This window comes from Dermacentor albipictus, chromosome 3 (assembly GCF_038994185.2).
Source record: "Dermacentor albipictus isolate Rhodes 1998 colony chromosome 3, USDA_Dalb.pri_finalv2, whole genome shotgun sequence".
Taxonomy (NCBI): Eukaryota; Metazoa; Arthropoda; class Arachnida; order Ixodida; family Ixodidae; genus Dermacentor; species Dermacentor albipictus.
In genome coordinates this window covers 190,173,348-190,195,218 of record NC_091823.1, presented here as the reverse complement: position 1 = coordinate 190,195,218, position 21,871 = coordinate 190,173,348, and the positions used below count along the sequence as shown (strand labels likewise).

Genomic DNA, 21,871 nt, shown 5'->3' with positions numbered 1-21,871 from the left:
GGCAAAGGAGGCTGCAGCTTGCTTCGTAGAGGCGTTACAGATAGCTGTCTGACGTTGTTGCTGATGCGGCTCGTCTTTGTTTGCATTCAACGAAAAGGCAAACTGATCCGTCTAAACAAAAGATGACGTCCCTTTCAGCTCGTAGGAATATCTGGAAAAGGGAAGAAATTAGTAATAAAGTAGGTGAAAGCCATCTCACGAGCACTGTCGATGGTGATCATCGAATCAATAGAGCGACACAACGCATTGTCTAAACGAGTCACGTGTGAGGCGTGTGCTGCAGCGGGACTCCTCTTTCGCCCGACAACTGTCGGCGCTATCTACCGGCGCAGCCAGGAAAGCTGAGAAACGGGCCGTTTCACATGATGCAATTTTTATCGCACTGGACATGAGCTTTTGGTCGCATGCGATGGAAATTGCAATCCAGGTGTCGATCTCTCTTTGAAACTGCGTCCCACGGATCGCGGCGATTTTCGGACGCCAAAATAAAAACAAACAAACAAACAAAGAAAACCGGAAAAGTATCAGAAAGATCTGTTTATATTGCGCCGCTAGCCAGATCGCGTTGTTGGTTCTTTTTTTTTTTCTTAAGGTATGGCGGTTGCTGGGGTAATGCCTGTTTTTCAGCAAATCCGGAAAATGCAAGTAATTGAGCGGAGCTGTGTATTGCACAAGCAGTACGTAGTACCATCAGCACATACCCGCCGTGGTTGCTCTGTGGCTATGGTGTTGGGCTGCTAGGCACGAGGTCGCGGGATCGAATCCCGGCCACGGCGGCCGCATTTCGATGGGGGCGAAATGCGAAAACGCCCGTGTACTTAGATTTCGGTGCACGTTAAAGGAACCGAGGTGGTCTAAATTTCCGGAGTCCCCCACTACGGCCTGCCTCATTATCAGAAAGTGGTTTTGGCACGTAAAGCCCCATAATTTAATTTTTTTTAACCATCAGCACCGACACCAGAACGAGGCAGATAAAAACTTGTAGGTAAGATTCGGTTCTGTGATTTCCATGCGTTTGTTGAGGCTACATTGGAGGTCAAGTGACATTTTCTTCGCGTTGACTTCGGCTGCTGATACTAGGTACTTTTGAGTGCCTTTCGTGAATGAAGATGCACTGCTAGTTGTACATACTGTGACGTGTCACTCGGGAGGAAACATGCATTTCGGGTGTCGTCCCAGTTTTCCGCTTCGTTGCGTTCTCGCAATGACGCCACAGTTGTGGCCCAGTGTGCTATCGCGGAGGGAGTCCCAATTAAATTTTATATATATATATATATATATATATATATATATATATATATTAAACTGGGGTCACAATGCTGCGCCAAGTGGGTATGACATGACAGCATCGAAGCCGGCCTTCGAATGTCGAGCTAAACGCGCGACCATTTATTTGGCTCACCTGCATCGTATTTGTGCATCCTATTGTCCTAGAATATGCTGCTGCTGTGCCGTCTAACGTGCACCTACCACATCTTAACATTGGGCATTCTTGAAATGTAGATTATAACCTTGTAAAACCATCCCAATAGGCATCACTTCTTTGCAGAGCTGCAACTACATGAAAGCTTGCCACATTCATCATTAGGTTTCCACATCGTTCCCCCAGCCATTACTATTCAGCTGCATGCTTAATGCTGTCAGAGCATATAATTTACATTTCGATAAATACATGGACGCTCACCGAAGCAGTGATTTTAGTCAAATAATGCAAGCATGTCACGTTGTGCCAGTCACAACGTCGCAGTCGCATTACAACGGGGATGAAATAATTAAAAAAAAGACTTCCAATCCCGGCTCTGCGAAAGTGGATCTCTGGCGAAGCTGTTGAAAACTGCTACTACAATGGGTGGGTGGGGTAGGCAATGTTTATTGGTTTAGAGTAATGACAGAAATGGTAATTTAGAGTAATGGGAGCAATAGTAATTTTGACGGCGCGCCGCCGGTGGTCGCATATCCGTTTCTTTTTTCCTTTGCCCCTGCTGGTTTCACGCTGCTCCTCGGAAGTCCTAACTATGTGTTGCCTACCCATAGCGGTGCTGCAACAAGAATGAAATCAGATGCTAGGTTGGTTCGTCTGTATACGGAAGCCTAGTGACGTCACTACCTGCGTCGCAAGTTGCCGTCGCCGCGGTAGCTTGTGCAACAGTAACCTTTACCAGGGAAGGATGAGCGCTACGCCCTTCGCACTGTTATAGGGAACACCTTATCATCAGTTAATTGTGATTCGGATGCTTGTTTTGTTAATTTTTTATTGAAACGAATGCTGTTTTCTATGTTGTATGCGTGATTCCAAAGAATGTGTGCAGTTTTCGCCTGACTTTGCTGAGTATTTGAAGCCGGCTTCACCTTCGCCGCGTGTCGGCCCGGTGTTGCACTACATCCGGTATCGACCCACATGTTTTCCCACGGTCGATGACACGAAAAGTGCCCACCAATGAGAGGCTAACAACTTCCTTGTAAAACGCTCGTGTACTGAGGTTTAGGTGCACCTTAAACACCCTCGTGGTCAAGATTAATGCAGTGTTTGGCACTACGGTGTGTCTCATAATGAAATTGTAGTTTTGGCATATGCAACGCCATAATTCGGTTAACAGTTACCATTTCTGCCACGGTGCGATGTGCCGTGTGAGGCACTGGCAATGCTAAACATCATGGAAGTTATGAACAACGGCGCGAAACGATGCCTCAAGCACACACGTCTCGCTGTGTGTTCCGTCTACTATGCAGAAAAACAGCAGTGTTGCACGCAAGTTAACGTTTAACAACTCATCACTCTCTTAGTCGACTAAACGCTGAAGAAAAATAAGCATTCGCCGTTGGCACTATGGTGGGGGGGGGAGGGCGCACTCTTGTAATTTTGTGCCAGACTGGTCCTTAGGTCGCCGCTTCTTTCATTTCAACATCTCTTAAGCAACAATCCGGCAAACATGTGACGTGCGTGTTGGTATGCACTAGGACAGCACCCCTGACTGCTGTCCTTATTCCTCGCAGGGCGACGGGGGATGCTCCGGCTGCAGAGAGCCTTCCTCATCGTCGAACGTCAGCCCGACCCACGTGAGTTTCCTTCTGCACATTTTCTTCCACCAAGATACTCGGCACTGGGCAGCTGAGTTTGTATCATGCACGCTTAGTGCGCAATCTGAGTGCAGCTCTATACGTGTTTTCATTTCGCGATATATTGGCTCGGGCAGACAATCTATCTCATGCAAAGGAAGTAGCACTCAAGTCGGCGATCGTCGAAAATCAGATCAGCGGGTCAAGCGCGTCCGTTTTCATACATGCCTCGTCGAAGGTACCCGTCTGATCGCTGGTGCCCGCGTGGCTTCCGGAAAGTACTACACATTTCGCGTCGCGCATACAATCAGATTACAATTACTATGGCGCCATCTCGTAGTGTCGTGCGGCACTGTGCTTTCCTCCTCGCTCCACTCTCTTCCCAGCTTCCCGCCTCATGCTTTCACTGTAGTCTCCTCCGCTTTCCTCGTCGTGCTCTCTTCTTTCGCCTCCGGCTGCGCTGCGCGTTCGCTCGCTTACGAGGGACAACGCTCGCCGCAGGAACGGACGCCCAAGAGCTGCGCTCTAAATTACCAAGAAACCGTAGAACAGCGTTACCTGCTTTCCGAGCGCGTAACGCCTCCAATTACTCATGAAAAAAAAAGAGATCTTTATCGAGCTCAGGCCTCTAGCCTTAGCATTCTCCCAGCGCTTATTTAAGCGAACATTAGTGGTGCTTGTCTTTAGGAAAGTGTAAAATCGGCTTCTGTCGTAGGTGCTGCGTTGCACGGGGCTTAAGCCCGACTGCCTTATTTTCCTTCTGTGAAACTCGGCGCAAAGTGCCGAGGCACAGTGCTCAACTGATGCAGCTGAGCACGTGTACAATTTGTTGGTGCTGATGTATGAGTTAGTCGCTAATGCATGGCCCTGGCGTTCCGATTCGAGTGCATCAAAGCGCGTTAGATAAGCTCTGCACACCGCGCGAACCACACAGGTCCAAAGCCTTAGTGAGTGTGTGATCTGTGAAGCAGAGTAGGGAAACACACCAGTCGGGCGTTTGGTTAGCGTTGCCAAGAGTCCTTGCAGCTGATATTCCGGTGTAGCGGAACGTTTTGAACGCGCACCAGCCATTCGTTTCGTTCGCGAGGCACAAGGAGAAGGCAGACATTGCTGCTGAGACTTCCCCAACGTGGCTGGCGCGAGGGAAGGAAAGTCTTGGGGCGCAGTGGTGGTCGAACTGTGCCATTTGCTCCACTCTGCTACATTTCGACTTGCCTGCTCCTGGCTGCGTCCACTCAACTGCCATTTGCGCCAACTACGCACAAGTGTGCGATATTTTCGCGTTTGCACGGCAATGCAATGTTTTCAGTGGGGTTTCTCAACGACTGATTTTCCGGACGTCCGATTTTTCGGACATGCCAGATAATTCGGACGCAGTCGCGACACCGCCATGGTACCGCATACAGTCAGTTTCTAAGAACGCCTGAAATTAGACGCAACAACCCTTCGCCATCAGATTTTCCGGACTTTTTGCCCTGACTGCAGGTCCGAAACGGTATTGAATGAAGTCACCGCCGCTGCCGTTTTGATTAGCTATCTCGCTGCCTTGAACTGGTGCTTTCGCGCGCTTTTCCGCTTCCAGCCAAGGTTCTAAGCAAGAACCAAAGTTCTTGCTGTTCGGTGGTTCCCATTAAAAGAATTCGCTACTGTTATCAGTGGCGCCGACTCCCTTTTAAATCCTCGCCAGTGGTTTCGAAGCTCGGAAAGCACGACACATTTCATATTGCCGGTTCTGGAAAGTTAGCTTCCGCTCAGTACAGCTTCGTTACGCGGTGAAGCATCAGCGAAGTATTGCTGTGAAGCATATTAAGAGTGGGAAGAGGCAGTTATCGCGGGGCGCAGAATGTATTCCTTAATTGTAGACGCGTGCACCCGCCGTCCCCTGTCACATTACGAGCACCGATATGCCTAACAATTGTACTGGCAGGCCTTCATAGCTATTTCGGACGTGCGCCTGTGACCATTTGATCCTTTGGAGGCAGTAGAAGATAGTGCATTGAAAGGTCGCTCGCGTACGGGCGACAAAAGTTAGGCCCAATCAGCTCGTACCTATTGGCAGAGGCCGCACGGCACACGACATACTTCCTCACAACGAAGGCGAGTGTACGGCATGGTACGAACGTTGTTCTCCGCCGCAATCGCCATCTTTGCGACACACCGTACGGAGGCGTCTCGCCGTTCACAGATGCACGGTCTCCTCTCGAGGCGCAATACACATTTCCTTCCAGCGTGATAAAGCATATCAAGGCGCACCCTGTCCGCGGTTACTGTCAGCTGTAACGTTTTGTGTGCCTCGCCCTAACTTGCGTAATCCTAGCATTTTCTACGTGAATTCATCTTGCACCTCTAAGGCTATAATACGTCTTGTAACACAACAAAATATCCTGCGAAATATATTCAGCTTTACTACTTGCTCATTATCTTCTGCCTTTGATTAATTCAGATTTCTGTATCCCTTTGTACCACTGTTGTTTGAGATATTCGGTTTTGTTTTTCGGTTTTATGTTCTTTCTGTAACACAAATGCACCAATATATCAAGGCGTAGAGCTGTTCTTGGGAATTTTCAAAAATTAAATAAAGAAGTAAGTAAGCAAGTAAATAAATAAATAAAGCGCCTCTGTCATTTGGAATGGACAGAGGACACTTGCTGTCACTTTTTGTCTTGTGCCTGACGGCGGAAATTGCTCTGGCTCATTGGTAATTTTATGTCTATCTTGCACCGAGACACGTCTTTGTTTTCGTTAGTCTACGAAATTTCATTCAACTGCTTTACAAAATTAAGTTCCTTGAGTACCCAAATAAATATCTTTGCAGCATACTGTGCATGGTATATCAACCGTGGGAAGGCAAGCTTAATTGGTCACCGTTGGCTTTCATTTCATTTCATTTTCATTTTATTACCTTAAAAGCACCATAGGGGCATTACATAAGGGGTGGGCATACATATATTTATTATACATCAGTGTAAGAATAACAGAGCATATGTAACAACACACGTGAAAATTAGGTACATAATTCCATCTAGTACACGCATAGATAGCATATTCCGTACATTATTTTTATTCTGATAAATGGTCTGTTAGTTTTTGCATGAAATTAGGTGCACATATTATGGCGGCAATTTGGTGGGGCAGGTTGTTCCAATCTGTTGCTGCTCGAAAGAAGAACGAGCCTGAAAATGTGGCAGTATGAGTGCGAGGGCGGCCAACTCGGTACACGTGCCGAGTGCGATGTACGGGCAGCGGGTGTAATGTAGGGTGGTTGATTAAGTGTAGTATGATAAAACTTACGAAAAAGAGCGAGTGTTGAGATATGACAGCTATCAGCGAGTGTAACCAATCCGGATTCTTTTTTTAATGATGACACGTACGCTGACATCATATGAATACGTTGAATGGATGAACCTTATGGCACGGTTTTGCACCGATTCAAGTGCGTTGATTGGATAATGCTTGATGAGGGCTCAATACGGCACGTGCTTATGCGAGTTTAGGTCTGATTATGCTTTTGTAGGCTTGTAATTTCATGCTTGGGTGCTAGCTTTAAGTTTCGTTTTAAGAGACCAAGACATTTATTAGAAGATGAGACGACGTTAGTAATATGTGTGCTCCAAGTCAAGTCAATAGTAAGGATAACACCAAGGTATTTGTAAGACTGCGCAGTTTCTACGTCTGCGTTATTTATTGTGTATGGGTAAGCTAGTGGGTTACGTCGGCGGGAAAATACTACTACTTCACCTTTATGTGGGTTAGGTGTCCTTAACCAGCAATCGAACCATTGTTGCAAGCGGTTAATATCCTCCTGAAGGAAGATTCGGTCAGACATATTAGTGATTGTTTGGTAAACGACGCAGTTATCTGCAAACATGCGAATATTGCAGGATGCATGTAGAGGTATACGTCTTTAATATATATTAAGAAGAGGAGAGACCTGAGGAGAGATCCTTGTGGAATTCCAGAAGTTACCGGTAGAGAAACGGATGAGCTGTTGTTAATAAGGACAAACTGTGAGCGGTTACTAAGGAAAGCTGTAAGCCATCGCAATATATCGGGGTGCACGTTCGCCAGCGTTAGCTTTAGTAATAGTCGTTGATGTGGTAGCTTATCGAATGCTTTCGCGAAGTCTAGAAATACTGCGTCTGTCTGCTGGTTAGCATCGAGATTACTGTGAAGATCATGAAGGAAAAGTGCCAATTGCTTTTCCTAGGAAAATTACTTGCGAAATCCGTGCTGTGAAAAATGAAAAAACATTCCTTCGTCTAAAAATTTCATAATTTCTGTATAGATGACATGGTCCACGATTTTGCAAGGTATGCTTGTTAGTGAGATGGGGCGATAGTTAAGTGGAGAGTTTTTGCCACCTGATTTGTAGATGGTAACAACCCTCGCCACCTTCCAGTCATGTGGTATGATGCCAGTAGAGAGTGACTGCGAGAACAGCAAGCACAAATGAGCAGCACTGATGTCTTTAGTATTTTTTAACACTTTTGAGTTCATGTTCTCCACTCCGGTTGAGGATGTTAGTTTAAGATTGTCAATTAGAGACAAAATACAATCGGCAAAAAAGGTTACTGATGGCATGACACTAGTTGAGTTGTTAACTGTAGAGGGAAATGACAAGCTAGGTTCATAGGAGAAGACTGACACAAAAGCTGTATAAAAAGATTAGCACATTCAACATCATCGACCGTTTCACCGTTCTCGTTTACTAACACAATACTGCTTATTTCCCGAGGATTGATTACCTGCCAAAACTTTCTTGGATTAGCGACTAGCATTTTTGGTAGGTCTTCGTGAAAGAAAGACTGTTTTGCCTCCCGAATAGCTGATAAGTATGCGCGTTCCGCTGCGTAGTATTTATCCCAGGCGCATGTGTTTGTCCTGACGTTTGCTGCATGGTACAAACGTTTTTTTTTTATTATCAAGTCTCTTCAAAGAATTGGTGAATCATGGCTTCTGAAGTTGCGTTCGAAACGTTATCGTTGGAATGAACCTGTCAGCTAGATCGTTTATTTTTTCTTTGAACCTTTGCCAGTTGGTATGGATATCCTGTTTGTTAAAGGATGCCTCAAATGAAATAAAGAAGTCGTACAGATTATCGCGTATAGCCTCGTAGTTGCCTTTGTTAAAAAGATGTACTGTCTTCTGAAGTTTCTGGCGTGGAATTGGCGCAATGTGAAAGGAAGCGTGAATAAACTTATGGTCGCTAATTTCCTACAGATAGGTAATTGACGATAAACTGTCTGGCCGACTTGTGAGTATTAGGTCTAATACGATAGCTGTGTCTGGTGTGGCTTTGTATCTTGCTTCACTGCTGAGCAGCACTAACTGACCGCACAGTAATAAGTTTTGTCAAGTAGCTGCAGATTACTGGTATGCTATTCCTAGAGTTCCAAAATGGCAAATTTTTCTGCTCCGAAACTGCTCCAAAATACTGGCGTGGCTGCTCTTAAACTGCTGGAGAACGACATTTTTTTCTGCTTCAAAAATTGCTCCAACTCCTAAACTGGCTGGAGCACCACTGGGTGCGCGGAAAGTACACCCGTTGTGCAGGTAGATCAGTAGCAGGGCATCAGCCTCCTGTCGGGGTTGGAGGACGAACGTCGTGATGAAAACCCAAAACTTGGGAGGGATTTATTCTACATTATGTACAAGGACGTGAGAGTCAAGTATCATTTGTACAGGGAGGTGAGACGTCAATTAACAGTCGTACAGACATTACGGGCCGGCAGCAACTCGGACGCTGCGGCCCGCGGCAAGAAGTTCGAGAGAGGTGAAACAGGGAATCAGGGCATGTCCCAGAATGCTCAGGTCTCTCTGGAAGGCTTCTTATAAACCCTTCGAGCACTGTAAGTCACGTCATGTTTGACCAATGGGAGAGTCCACTCCGATGACGCCACTTTCAGCCAATGGTAGGCGCCCGTGTCGTGGTGTCACACCTGGCGGCTTGCTGCGGTCTTGCATCGCAGACTGGCAATGCACCTCGAACAATGAGAAGGGGAGGGCTGCACCTGCCTCATTGTCGGATGCCCACCTGCTAATCCCGGCGGCGCACGAACTTGTTGGCACGTAAACTTGTTGCCTTAAACTTGTTTGCTCGGCCGCTTCTCTGGAATGCACTTTCTGCTTCTGCATTCCTCAATTAGCTGTGCTGCAATCCGACGTGGTCTGGGGAACTCGAAGTAATCGCAGGAACCAGCTCCATATCTAACAGCTCGTCCTCGCCCCGGTTGTTCTGAATGGCCGGTGAAATCAATTCGCTGGCCATGAGGAACGCTGATAGAAGCTGCAGGGTACTGGGGTCGAGCCACGTTTGACGAACTTCGGGATCCTGGGCCCTGGAGAACAAACGTCAAACAAACAAAACAGCACAGCGCTGCACCACGCGTAAGCGCAGGCTCTTCACCCCTGACTCGCCAGACTATTACTGAGTCAAAATCAACCCTGATCTTTTATTTCCCCAATTTCGACAAAACAGTTCCAACCACCCTTCCAAACAGCTATGCATTTCTCCTCGATTGCCGACAAGACCAGAGCACTATTGTTGTTGCAAAACAAAAGGGTCGTTGAGGATGCAAACAACAAATGAAAACAGCCGAACATAACATAAGTGGCCTAACTACACGAACAGCATGTTTCCAATCTATCGCAGTGGCGTACTTATCACACGTATTGGTGCCACTGAACAATCTGGTCAACCTCACAAGTACGTAATCACAAGCGCACTAGCCTTGTGGTCACTAAACAAAACGCGTACTTGCATTGTAGGCAAACTTTTCACTTACGCTTACTCACGTTTTTTCCCTGAAGGTCCTACAGGACACGTGACGTAAACGAACAATTAAACTTGCGGGACTTACACACTCCGCAGAACTCTTAAAATGATGCGTCTTCTAATAACTCGTTCCACGCGTACTTATAAGAGAAGTCAGAATACGGCTGCCAGAGCAACCCAGTCCTAAATCTGCTCCCTTCCGTCCACACAGGACACGCGCTAATGGAACTAAGAACGCTTCTCCGTGCAAATCATGCACTCACTGAAAACCTACGCGCTTAACCTTAGAAAATTCAACACTTAAAAAGAAAGAAGGTTAAATAAAACACACGCGCGTTACAATAGGCCTCTCAACAGTAACCTTGACCCTCAGGTTACTCACACACACAAAAAATAGCCTATCTACTTATTAATGAGCATCTCGCGAGACTACATGTTTACATAAAACGCATCTTTCAAATCTCGGAGCTTTCTCAAACGAAAACACAAACAAAGCTCATACGTTTACATATTGAAAGAAACTGTAGTCTCAAATCGCGAAATTTTCCGATGCTCAAAAATAAAAAGCAAACACTTCATTACTACGGAAGGGCTCTTGGCCTCCCTTTCCAAACGCTTACGTCTGACTCATACTTTGAGCCGTCCTCGCGGTCGTCGCGGCTTGAAAGCTACTCTGGCTGCCGAGAGACAACAAAAGGGCTGACTAACTATCAGCTCCCCCAAGACGTTACGGTCTCCTGCCAATTTGCGTCCCCGCGCCCCGCTTTCAACACGAACTCGATTGACCGCGTCGCTACTCCCCACCTGGTCTCGTCCTGCCACCTTGCGTTTCTTCGAACTGCACGCTGAGCTATAAAAAGAACTACGGAACGACGAGGAGCTTAACTGCCCCGTGCCCTTTGTCCGCGTCCGCGCAGAACATTCTTCGCGGTCCCCCTTTGACCGGTGGCTCGACCATTTTGGATGCGTCAACATCGTCCTAGACGACCGCACCTTCTTCCTCGCGCCCTGCCCTTTTGGGTTTCTCGCCATCTGTGGCGGCGCTACATTAATTACCGACTTTCGGTCTCTACTGCGCTTCTTTTTACGGCGCTTTCTCTTTGCACTCGCCTTCGTGTCGCCTCGTGCCTCGTGCTGGCCGGTACACATTTCGTCGGCCCGGATCGGTCTCTTACCCGCACAGTCTGAGTGATTCTCACTTAAATAAACACTCTCTCTGCCTCGACTGGCGGACAGCCCAACCGACTCTGGCACAATGCAGCAGGCTTTACTCGAGTAAGACAACTCGCACTCTTGCGAACTGCCCTCTGCTACATTGCCCAGCTCACGCTGTGCATCGGCACACAGCCCGTCGGTATCGATCGCTGTCTCACGCGCACAGTCCGAATGATTAACTGAATCATCCCTATCTAGGCTATCTAGACTGGCGGAGAGCCGCACCGATCCCTGAACAATGCAGTTGTTCTCTCGTGGACTACGGAGCTCGCCATCCCGAGAACTACTCTCAACTGCATCGTCCAGTTCGCACCTCACTTCTGCACGCAGATCTGGCCTGACATGGGTGCTCGCTTCTGTCGGGTCAGAAGTACCCTTTTCTTCGCTAGCAACCTCGCTAACATTACCAGCGACGAACACACGTGGTGACTGTGCCAAATTGTTCGCAGCTGGCCTAGCTGTCTCTACAGTCATCTGTTGGCACAGCACCTCGTCGCTCTCCTTGCGGCCTTTAACGGCCTCTGTTGCCACTAAGGCATCGTTAGCAGCTAGCCTTTTCCCTTCACTTATCAATCGGCAGCCAATCTCACAGGCACTACTCTTTTCGTCGGCTTCTGGCGAAAATCTGCTAGATGCTTCCTCATTCTTTCGCTCTGTACTATCTACAGAATTCTCAGACAGCCGTTGTCTCTGTGCCATTAACTGATCACAATACTGTATTTCTTTGATCAGTGCTGCCTTCTCTCTCTCAAGCTTTTCCTCTCGCTCACGTTCGCGTTCATTCTCACGTCCGTGACGCTCCCACCTAAGAGTAAGTTCTTGAAGCTCCTGCTTCCGTTCATTCTCGCGTTTTTCACGCTGACGCTCACTCCTAAGCTCACGACGCTCTCGCAAACGTACACGACGCTCTCGCTCCCGTGGCTCCTGTATCACTTCCCAAGCAAGCTCAATGCTTTTGTCATCATTGCCACTATCATTAATCGCCTTTATGATAGCTGGCGTTTCCATCCGTTCGTCCGCCTCAACTCCCAAATCGTCGCACACCAACAACAAGTCTAACCTCGTCAACCTTCTTAGATCCATGGCAGCTGCCCCGACAGGTGGTTAAAACTGTTTTCCTTATTAATTTGTGCAAACACACAATGCAACAAATTCCCGATTCCCAGAACTATCAAAATTGAACACACAACCTTTGAGTCTGGCGAATCATAAGGAAAAAAACCACGCGCTCACTTACGGTTGCAGCACCCTGCCATCCGGTTCATTTGTCCGCTGTTCCCGGTTCCTTCCGGACTCCCTGGGTCGAAGGCTCGCTCCTTCTTCGATACTCCCAGTCTCTTCGGACCTCTTTCGACGAAGGCTCTCTCTTCTTCGCTCTTCCCGGTTCCTTAGGATCTCTCTCGACGAAGGTTGATTCGTAGCGCTGCCACCAGCTGATGCACTCGGAGGCGATCCTACCGCTGCCAACCAGATGTCGGGGTTGGAGGACGGGACTTCGGGATGGAAACCCAGAACTTGGGAGGGATTTATTCTACATTATGTACAGGGACGTGAGAGTCAAGTATCATTTGTACAGGGAGGTGAGACGTCAATTAACAGTCGTACAGACATTACGGGCCGGCAGCAACTCGGACGCTGCGGCCCGCGGCAAGAAGTTCGAGAGAGGTGAAACAGGGAATCAGGGCATGTCCCAGAATGCTCAGGTCTCTCTGGAAGGCTTCTTATAAACCCTTCGAGCACTGTAAGTCACGTCATGTTTGACCAATGGGAGAGTCCACTCCGATGACGCCACTTTCAGCCAATGGTAGGCGCCCGTGTCGTGGTGTCACACCTGGCGGCTTGCTGCGGTCTTGCATCGCAGACTGGCAATGCACCTCGAACAATGAGAAGGGGAGGGCTGCACCTGCCTCATTGTCGGATGCCCACCTGCTAATCCCGGCGGCGCACGAACTTGTTGGCACGTAAACTTGTTGCCTTAAACTTGTTTGCTCGGCCGCTTCTCTGGAATGCGCTTTCTGCTTCTGCATTCCTCAATTAGCTGTGCTGCAATCCGACGTGGTCTGGGGAACTCGAAGTAATCGCAGGAACCAGCTCCATATCTAACACTCCACTGCTAAGGAAAGAATTGCTTTCTTGTGATTAGCTCCCAGCCTCATCAAAGAGGTACTACTTAAGGGTAAGACAAAAAGTGGTAAGCCAGCAGACAGGCTGCTTTAAAAAAAAAACAAGAAAAAAAACACGCAATTGAATTCTTTTCTCACAGGGCGGCCTCAAAATTCAGCATTGTTATGCTTACAGAAACGTGGTGTACTTGTAATTCTTCAGTCTGTCTTGTTTTTGTCAAATGAATATTATGCTTTGTAAATTACTTATTAATACAGCTGTGTGCACTGGCAGGAAACATTGCTTCCGGCTTGAAATTGGCGCACTTTGAGCTGCTTGTCGGTGCCTCTGGGTCAGAGTGACCAGCCGCCTTATTCGGGACATCTTGCGGTGTGCTCTGGGCTCGCTTCTGGGAATGAGGCCAAGAAATATTATTGCCGTCACTTACCAAGGGCAGGTGTAAAAGAAAAGGCGTTTCGGAAACCCTTAGTACGACGGGTGAAGAAATCTGCAAGGGTGATTACCGAAAGCACTGCTCGTTTAACTACGCACATGAGGAACTTCGTCTAAAAAATTATTCTGTGACCATTATGGCAGCGCTGACAGCATTCTTCTTATTCTTTATTTTTTTATTTCGCCGCAGTTCCTTCTTACGACCTGGGTCTTGTATGGCTTCTTATAGAAAAACTGACTTTTTTTTTTTGTAAAACGAAGCTCTCTAGAGGAATCTTTCCGGACTTTGCTACTGCAGGATATTTCTGTCCTGGCGAAAGGCTTAGGGAAGGAAAATGAAATAAAGAACTATGTCTCCAAGGTGGGAAGAACTTTCCAGCTTCTCCAGCTATCCAGCTTTTCTGGACAGTTACCAACCGTCGCGCTAACGGCCACAGCGCCAAGGTAGCGCATTTTTCTATGGAACGAGCGGATTTTTCGCAAATACTTAAACGTACAAGTCGTATATTGAAACAGCATGACAGACAGGTTCTAGAAGACAAGCCGCATAACTCAAGCCATTGTTTGAGTTATTTAGGTACTCAGAACAGTATCTGTAGAATTGCTGATAGCTGCGATGTGTCGAAGTCATCAGTGTCTCTGTGCCTCAAAATGATTCAGGACTTCAGCAAAAGAGCAAAGAAGTGATATCAGCAAAGAAGTGATTGCTTGGCCTTGGGATCAGGAGCGGGAGAATCTCAAAGCACGCTTTCTTGCTAGAAACAACGCTAAAGGACCAAGAAATACTATAGGGTGTGTTGACGGCTGTTACATGGAAATCCCTCACAGGAAAGAGTCCCCTGCGTCATGCTATAACAGGAGCTTGAATCGTTTTGCAAGGAATCTGTGATTTAAGTAGCCTCAATATGTTCGTTGGCTGTTAAGGCTGCGCACACGATGCGCGCGTGCTGAAAGTTCTGTGTGTGGCGGTGCGCTGACGACTGGGGGACTCAGCGTGTCCGCGTGTCCCACGGCTGATGCCACCGTGTAAGGATAATGGGGCAACGTTTGAACGTTGCAAGCGGAATTTCAACAAGATGCACAGCCAACCACATGTGGCAGTTGAGCGTGTATTTGGAATTCTGAAACACTGTTCCAGGAGAGTGCATTCAATTAAGGCGTCCACCAACCGGGAAAACGGAATTCCCAGCGATTTAATAGTGTGTAAATACTCAAGAAAAACTCAGGGAATTTGTGCTTCTATCAGGGAAAACTTGCTGAAATTTTTTGAAAGGGAATGAAAGTCGCGGTAGTGCTGGCTTGAGTAACAGAGACGAATCGTAACGAATTTTCTTTGACGCCGTGTCGACGGCTGGAAGAATAACCAATGTGCAGTCAACGACCGACTTTCCGGACTTCCGATCATTCCGATGGCTTCGCGGCACCACAACTGATACGATCTCCACCGGTTGAGGTGGGTCTTCACCGAGAGAATCAAGAAACCACGACGAAGGCGGGCATCGTAGGGATGAAAAAAAAAGTATAAAAGATTGTATTCACTTCACTGGTACATAGTTCGTGCTCTTATCGAAGTCTCGAGCGGCCCTGATTATCACCGGGGCCGCCACGGCCTTACATAACCCCTGGCGGTCCTTTGGTTGTCGACGTCTTCACGGGGAGCCTGTGGAAGTAGGTTATGCTGTCAACCCTGCCCGTCGGCTTTTCTTTCCTTCGTCCGTCCCTTTGTGCGAGCTAAGGGAAAAAGGGGTTGACCCCTTTTGGTCTTGCGGTTGGCGAAGTCTTCCCTGGGAAGCCTGTAGAAGTAGGTTTCGGCCGTCCACCGTGCCCGTCGGGTTTTCTTCCCTTCGTCCGTCCCTATGTGTCAGGTCGGGGAAAAAGGGATATACGCCTTTTTGTCTAGTGGTTGGCGACGTCTTCCTGGGCGAAGCCTGTGACAGTATGTTCTGCCGTCCACCCTGCCCGTCTTGTTTTGTTTCCTAAGTGCGTCCCTTCGTGTCTCCAGGAAAAAGTGGTTGACGCCTTTGGGCTTGTGGTTGGCGACGTCTTCCCAGGGGAAGCCTGTGGCAGTAGGTTCTACCGTCCACCCTGCCGTCGGGTTTTCTTTCTTTCGTCCGTCCCTTTGTGTCTTGAGGAAAAAGAGGTTGACGCCCCTTAATCCTGTGGTTGGCGATATTTTCCTGGGGGAAGCCTGTGGAAGTAGGTTTCGGCCGTCCACCGTGCCCGTCGGGTTTTCTTCCCTTCGTCCGTCCCTATGTGTCAGGTCGGGGAAAAAGGGATATACGCCTTTTTGTCTAGTGGTTGGCGACGTCTTCCTGGGCGAAGCCTGTGACAGTATGTTCTGCCGTCCACCCTGCCCGTCTTGTTTTGTTTCCTAAGTGCGTCCCTTCGTGTCTCCAGGAAAAAGTGGTTGACGCCTTTGGTCTTGTGGTTGGCGACGTCTTCCCAGGGGAAGCCTGTGGCAGTAGGTTCTACCGTCCACCCTGCCGTCGGGTTTTCTTTCTTTCGTCCGTCCCTTTGTGTCTTGAGGAAAAAGAGGTTGACGCCCCTTAATCCTGTGGTTGGCGATATTTTCCTGGGGGAAGCCTGTGGAAGTAGGTTCTGCCGTCCACCCTGCCCGTCGGGTTTTCTTTCCTTCGTCCGTCACTTTGTGTCTCGAGGAAAAAGCGGTTCACGCCGTTTGGTCTTGTGGATGGCGACGCCAATTCGGAGGAAGCCTGTGGAAGTAGGTTCTGCCGTCTACTTTGCCCGTCGGTTTTTCTTCCATTCGTCCGTCCCTTTGTGTCAGCTCGCGGAAAAAGGGGTTGACGCATTTTGTTCTCGTAGTTAGCGACATTTTACCGGGCAAAACCTGTGGCAATAGGTTCTACCGTCCACACTGCCCATCGTGTTTTCTTTCCTTCGTCCGTGCCTTTGTGTCTCGAGGAAAAACGTGTTGACGCCTTTTGGTCTTGTGGTTAACAGCGTCTTCCCGGGGGAAGCATGTGGAAGTCGGTTCCGCCGTTCATCCTGCCCATCGGATTTTCTTCCCTTCGTCCGTCCCTTTGTGTCATCATCAGCCTGGTTACGCCCACTGCAGGGCAAAGGCCTCTCCCATATTTCTCCAACAACCCCGGTCATGTACTAATTGTGGCCATGCCGTCCCTGCAAACTTCTTAATCTCATCCGCCCACCTAACTTTCTGCCGTCCCCTGCTACGCTTCCCTTCCCTTGGAATCCAGTCCGTAACCCTTAATGACCATCGGTTATCTTCCCTCGTCATTACATGTCCTGCCCATGCCCATTTCTTTTTCTTGATTTCAACTAAGATGTCATTAACTCGCGTTTGTTCCCTCACCCAATCTGCTCTTTTCTTATCCCTTAACTTTACACCTATCATTCTTCTTTCCATAGCTCGTTGCGTCGTCCTCAATTTGAGTAGAACCCTTTTCGTAAGCCTCCAGGTTTCTGCCCCGTAGGTGAGTACTGGTAAGACACAGCTATTATGCACTTTTCTCTTGAGGGATAATGGCAACCTGCTGTTCATGATCTGAGAATGCCTGCAAAATGCACCCCAGCCCATTCTTATTCTTCTGATTATTTCTGTCTCATGATCCGGATCCGCAGTCACTACCTGCCCTAAGTAGATGTATTCCCTTACTACTTCCAGTGCCTCGCTGCCTATTGTACACTGCTGTTCTCTTCCGAGACTGTTAAACATTACTTTAGTTTTCTGCAGATTAATTTTTAGACCCACTCTTCTGCTTTGCCTCTCCAGGTCAGTGAGCATGCATTGCAGTTGGTCCCCTGAGGTACTAAGCAAGGCAATATCATCAGCGAATCGCAAGTTACTAAGGTATTCTCCATTAACTTTTATCCCCATTTCTTCCCAATCCAGATCTCTGAATACCTCCTGTAAACACGCTGTGAATAGCATTGGAGAGATCGTATCTCCCTGCACGGACGCCTTTATTTATTGGGATTTTGTTGCTTTCTTTATGGAGGACTACGGTGGCTGTGGAGCCGCTATAGATATTTTTCAGTATTTTTACATATGGCTCGTCTACACCCTGATTCCGTAATGCCTCCATGACTGCTGAGGTTTCGACAGAATCAAATGCTTTCTCGTAATCAATGAAAGCTATATATAAGGGTTGGTTGTATTCCGCACATTTCTCTATCACCTGATTGATAGTGTGAATATGATCTATTGTTGAGTAGCCTTTACGGAATCCTGCCTGGTCCTTTGCTTGACAGAAGTCTAAGGTGCTCCTGATTCTATTTGCGATTACCTTAGTAAATAATTTGTAGGCAACGGACAGTAAGCTGATCGGTCTATAATTTTTCAAGTCTCTGGCGTCCCCTTTCTTATGGATTAGGATTATGCTAGCGTTTTTCCAAGATTCCGGTACGCTCGACGTTATGAGACATTGCGTATACAGGGTGGCCAGTTTCTCTAGAACAATCTGCCCACCATCCTTTAACAAATCTGCTGTTACCTGATCCTCCCCAGCTGCCTTCCCCCTTTGCATATCTCCCAAGGCTTTCTTTACTTCTTCCGGCGTTACCTGTGGGATTTCGAATTCCTCTAGACTATTTTCTCTTCCATTTTCGTCGTCGGTGGCACTGGTACTGTATAAATCTCTATAGAACTCCTCAGCCACTTGTACTATCTCATCCATATCACTAATGATATTGCCGGCTTTGTCTCTTAACGCATACATCTGATTCTTGCCAATTCCTAGTTTCTCGTTCACTGTTTTTAGGCTTCCTCCGTTCCTGAGAGTATGTTCAATTCTATCCACATTATACTTCCTTATGTCAGCTGTCTTACGCTTGTTGATTAACTTCGAAAGTTCTGCCAGTTCTATTCTAGCTGTGGGGTTAGAGGCTTACATACATTGGCGTTTCTTGATCAGATCTTTCGTCTCCTGCGAAAGTTTACTGGTATCCTGCCTAACGGAGTTACCACCGACTTCCATTGCATACGCCTTAATGATGTCCACAAGATTGTCGTTCATTGCTTCAACACTAAGGTCCTCTTCCTGAGTTAAAGCAGAATACCTGTTCTGTAGCTTGATCTGGAATTCCTCTATTTTCCCTCTTACCGCTAACTCATTGATCGGTTTTTTATGTACCAGTTTCTTCCGTTCCCTTCTCAGGTCTAGGCTAATTCGAGTTCTTACCATCCTGTGGTCACTGCAGCACACCTTGCCGAGCACGTCCACATCTTGTATGATGCCAGGGTTAGCGCAGAGTATGAAGTCTATTTCATTTCTAGTCTCGCCGTTCGGGCCCCTCCACGTCCACTTTCGGCTATCCCGCTTGCGGAAGAAGGTATTCATTATCCTCATATCATTCTGTTCCGCAAAGTCTACTAATAACTCCCCCTGATATTCCTAGTGCCTATGCCATATTCCCCCACTGCCTTGTCTGCAGCCTGCTTTTTGCTTACCTTGGCATTAAAGTCACCCATTAGTATAGTGTGTTTAGTTTTTACTCTACCCATCGCCGATTCCACGTCTTCATAGAAGCTTTCGACTTCCTGGTCATCATGACTGGATGTAGGGGCGTAGACCTGTACAATCTGCATTTTGTACCTCTTATTAAGTTTCACAACAAGACCTGCCACCCTTTCGTTAATGCTATAGAGTTCCTGTATGTTACCTGCTATATTCTTATTAATCAGGAATCCGACGCCCAGTTCCCTTCTATCTGCTAAGCCCCGGCAGCACAGGACGTGCCCGCTTTTTAGCACTGTATATGCTTCTTTTGGCCTCCTAACTTCAATGAGCCCTATTATATCCCATTTACTGCTCTCGAATTCCTCCAATAGCACTGCTAGACTTGCCTCACTAGATAACGTTCTAGCGTTAAACGTTGCCAGGTTCATATTCCAACGGCGGCCTGTCCGGAGCCAGTGATTCTTAGCACCCCCTGCAGCGTTGCAGGTCTGACCGCCGCCGTGGTCAGTTGCTTCGCAGCTGCTGGGGACCTAGGGCCGGGGTTTGATTGTGTTGTTCATATAGGAGGTTGTGGCCAAGTACTGCATCAGGGTGGCCAATCCTGCTCTGGTGAGGGAGTGCGCGTTACCGGTTCTGGTCACCGGGATCAGGCCACACTCCAGGCCTGTTTATGCAATTTTATCAACACGCGGAATTTTTTTTGTTAATCCGGTGGAAAATTGCCGGCACCGGGATTCGAACCACGGACCTCTTGCACGCGAGGCGGGTGTTCTACCTCTACGCCACCGCTGCACATTGTGTCAGCTCGGGGAAAAAGGGGTTGGTGCCTTTTGGTCTAGTGGCTGGCGACGTCTTCCCGGGCGAAACCTGTGGCAGTTGGTTCTGCCGTCCACCCTGCCGTCGGGTTTTCTTTCTTTCGTCCGTCCCTTTGTGTCTTGAGGAAAAAGAGGTTGACGCCTTTTAGTCATGTTGTTGGCGATATCTTCCCGGGGGAGCCTGTGGGAGTAGGTTCTGCCGTCCACCCTGCCCGTCGGGTTTGCTTTCTTTCGTCTGTCCCTTTGTGTCTCGAGTAAAACGGGGTTGACGCCTTTTGGTCTTGTGTTTGGCGACGTCTTCCCGGGGAAGCCTGTAGAAGTAGGTACTGCCGTCCACCCTGCCCGTTGTAGGGGTTGGAGGACGAACGTCGGGATGAAGACACAAACTTGGGAGGATTTATTCTACATTATGTACAAGGACGTGAGAGACAAGTATCAGTCGTACAGACATTACGGGCCGGCAGCAACTCGGACGCTGCGGCCCGCGGCAAGAAGTTCGAGAGAGGTGAATCAGGGAATCAGGGCATGTCCCAGAATGCTCAGGTCTCTCTGGAAGGCGTCTTATAAACCCTTCGAGCACTGCAAGTCACGTCATGTTTGACCAATGGGAGAGTCCACTCCGATGACGCCACTTTCAGCCAATGGTAGGCGCCCGTGTCGTGGTGTCACACCTGGCGGCTTGCTGCGGTCTTGCATCGCAGACTGGCAATGCACTTCGAACAAGGAGAAGGGGAGGGCTGCACCTGCCTCATTGTCGGATGCCCACCTGCTAATCCCGGCGGCGCACGAACTTGTTGGCATGTAAACTCGTTGCCTTAAACTTGTCTGCTCGGCCGCTTCTCTGGAATGCGCTTTCCTGCTTCTGCATTCCTCAATTAGCTGTGCTGCAATCCGATGTGGTCTGGGGAACTCGAAGTAATCGCAGGAACCAGCTCCATATCTAACAGCTCGTCCTCGCCCCGGTTGTTCTGAATGGCCGGTGAACTCAATTCGCTGGCCATGAGGAACGCTGAAAGAAGCTGCAGGGTACTGGAATCGAGCCTCGTTTGACAACCCTCAGGATCCTGGGCCCTGGAGAACAAACGTCAAACAAACAAAACAGCACAGCGCTGCACCACGCGTAAGCGCAGGCTCTTCACCCCTGACTCGCCAGACTATTACTGAGTCAAAATCAACCCTGATCTTTTATTTCCCCAATTTCGACAAAACAGTTCCAACCACCCTTCAAAACCGCTATCCATTTCTCCCCGAATGCCGACAAGACCAGAGCACTGTTGTTGTTGCAAAACAAAAGGGTCGCTGACGATGCAAACAACAAATGAAAACAGCCGAACATAACTTAAGTGGCCTAACTACACGAACAGCATGTTTCCAATCTATCCCAGTGGCGTACTTATCGCACGTATTGGTGCCACTGAACAATCTGGTCAACCTCACAAGTACGTAATCACAAGCGCACTAGCCTTGTGGTCACTAAACAAAACGCGTACTCGCATTGTAGGCAAACTTTTCACTTACGCTTACTCACGTTTTTTCCCTGAAGGTCCTACAGGACACGTGACATAAACGAACAATTAAACTTGCGGGACTTACACACTCCGCAGAACCCTTAAAATAATGCGTCTTAATAACTCGTTCCACGCATACTTATCAGAGAAGTCAGAATACGGCTGCCCTAACACACACGAGCAACCCAGTCATAAATCTGCTTTCTTCCGTCCACACAGGACATGCGCTAATGGAACTAAGAACGCTTCTCAGTGAAAATCATGCACTCACTGAAAATCTACGCGCTTAACCTTACAAAATTCAAAAACACTTAAAAAGAAAGAAGGTTAAATAACACACGCGCTTTACCATAGGCCTCTGAACGATAACTTTGACCCTTGGTTACTCAAACACACAAAAAAAGCCTATCTACTTATTAATGAGCATCTCGCGAGACTACACGTTTACTTAAAACGCATCTTTCAAATCTCGAGCTTCTCAAACGAAAACACAAACAAAGCTCA

The 21,871-nt window shown here is 48.0% G+C and overlaps 1 protein-coding gene across 4 annotated transcripts in view; it reads left to right on the top strand.

Annotated features, from left to right (window-relative positions):
• The window catches only part of Tmtc3 (Transmembrane O-mannosyltransferase targeting cadherins 3), a 921,929-nt gene that overhangs the window by 324,051 nt on the left and 576,007 nt on the right, over nucleotides 1–21,871 (top strand). For all 4 annotated transcript variants that reach the window (XM_065440562.2, XM_065440560.2, XM_065440561.2 and 1 more), the window contains one exon: nucleotides 2,995–3,057. In XM_065440562.2, coding sequence (XP_065296634.1) covers nucleotides 2,995–3,057 — 63 coding nt within the window. The remainder of the gene's footprint in view (nucleotides 1–2,994; nucleotides 3,058–21,871) is intronic.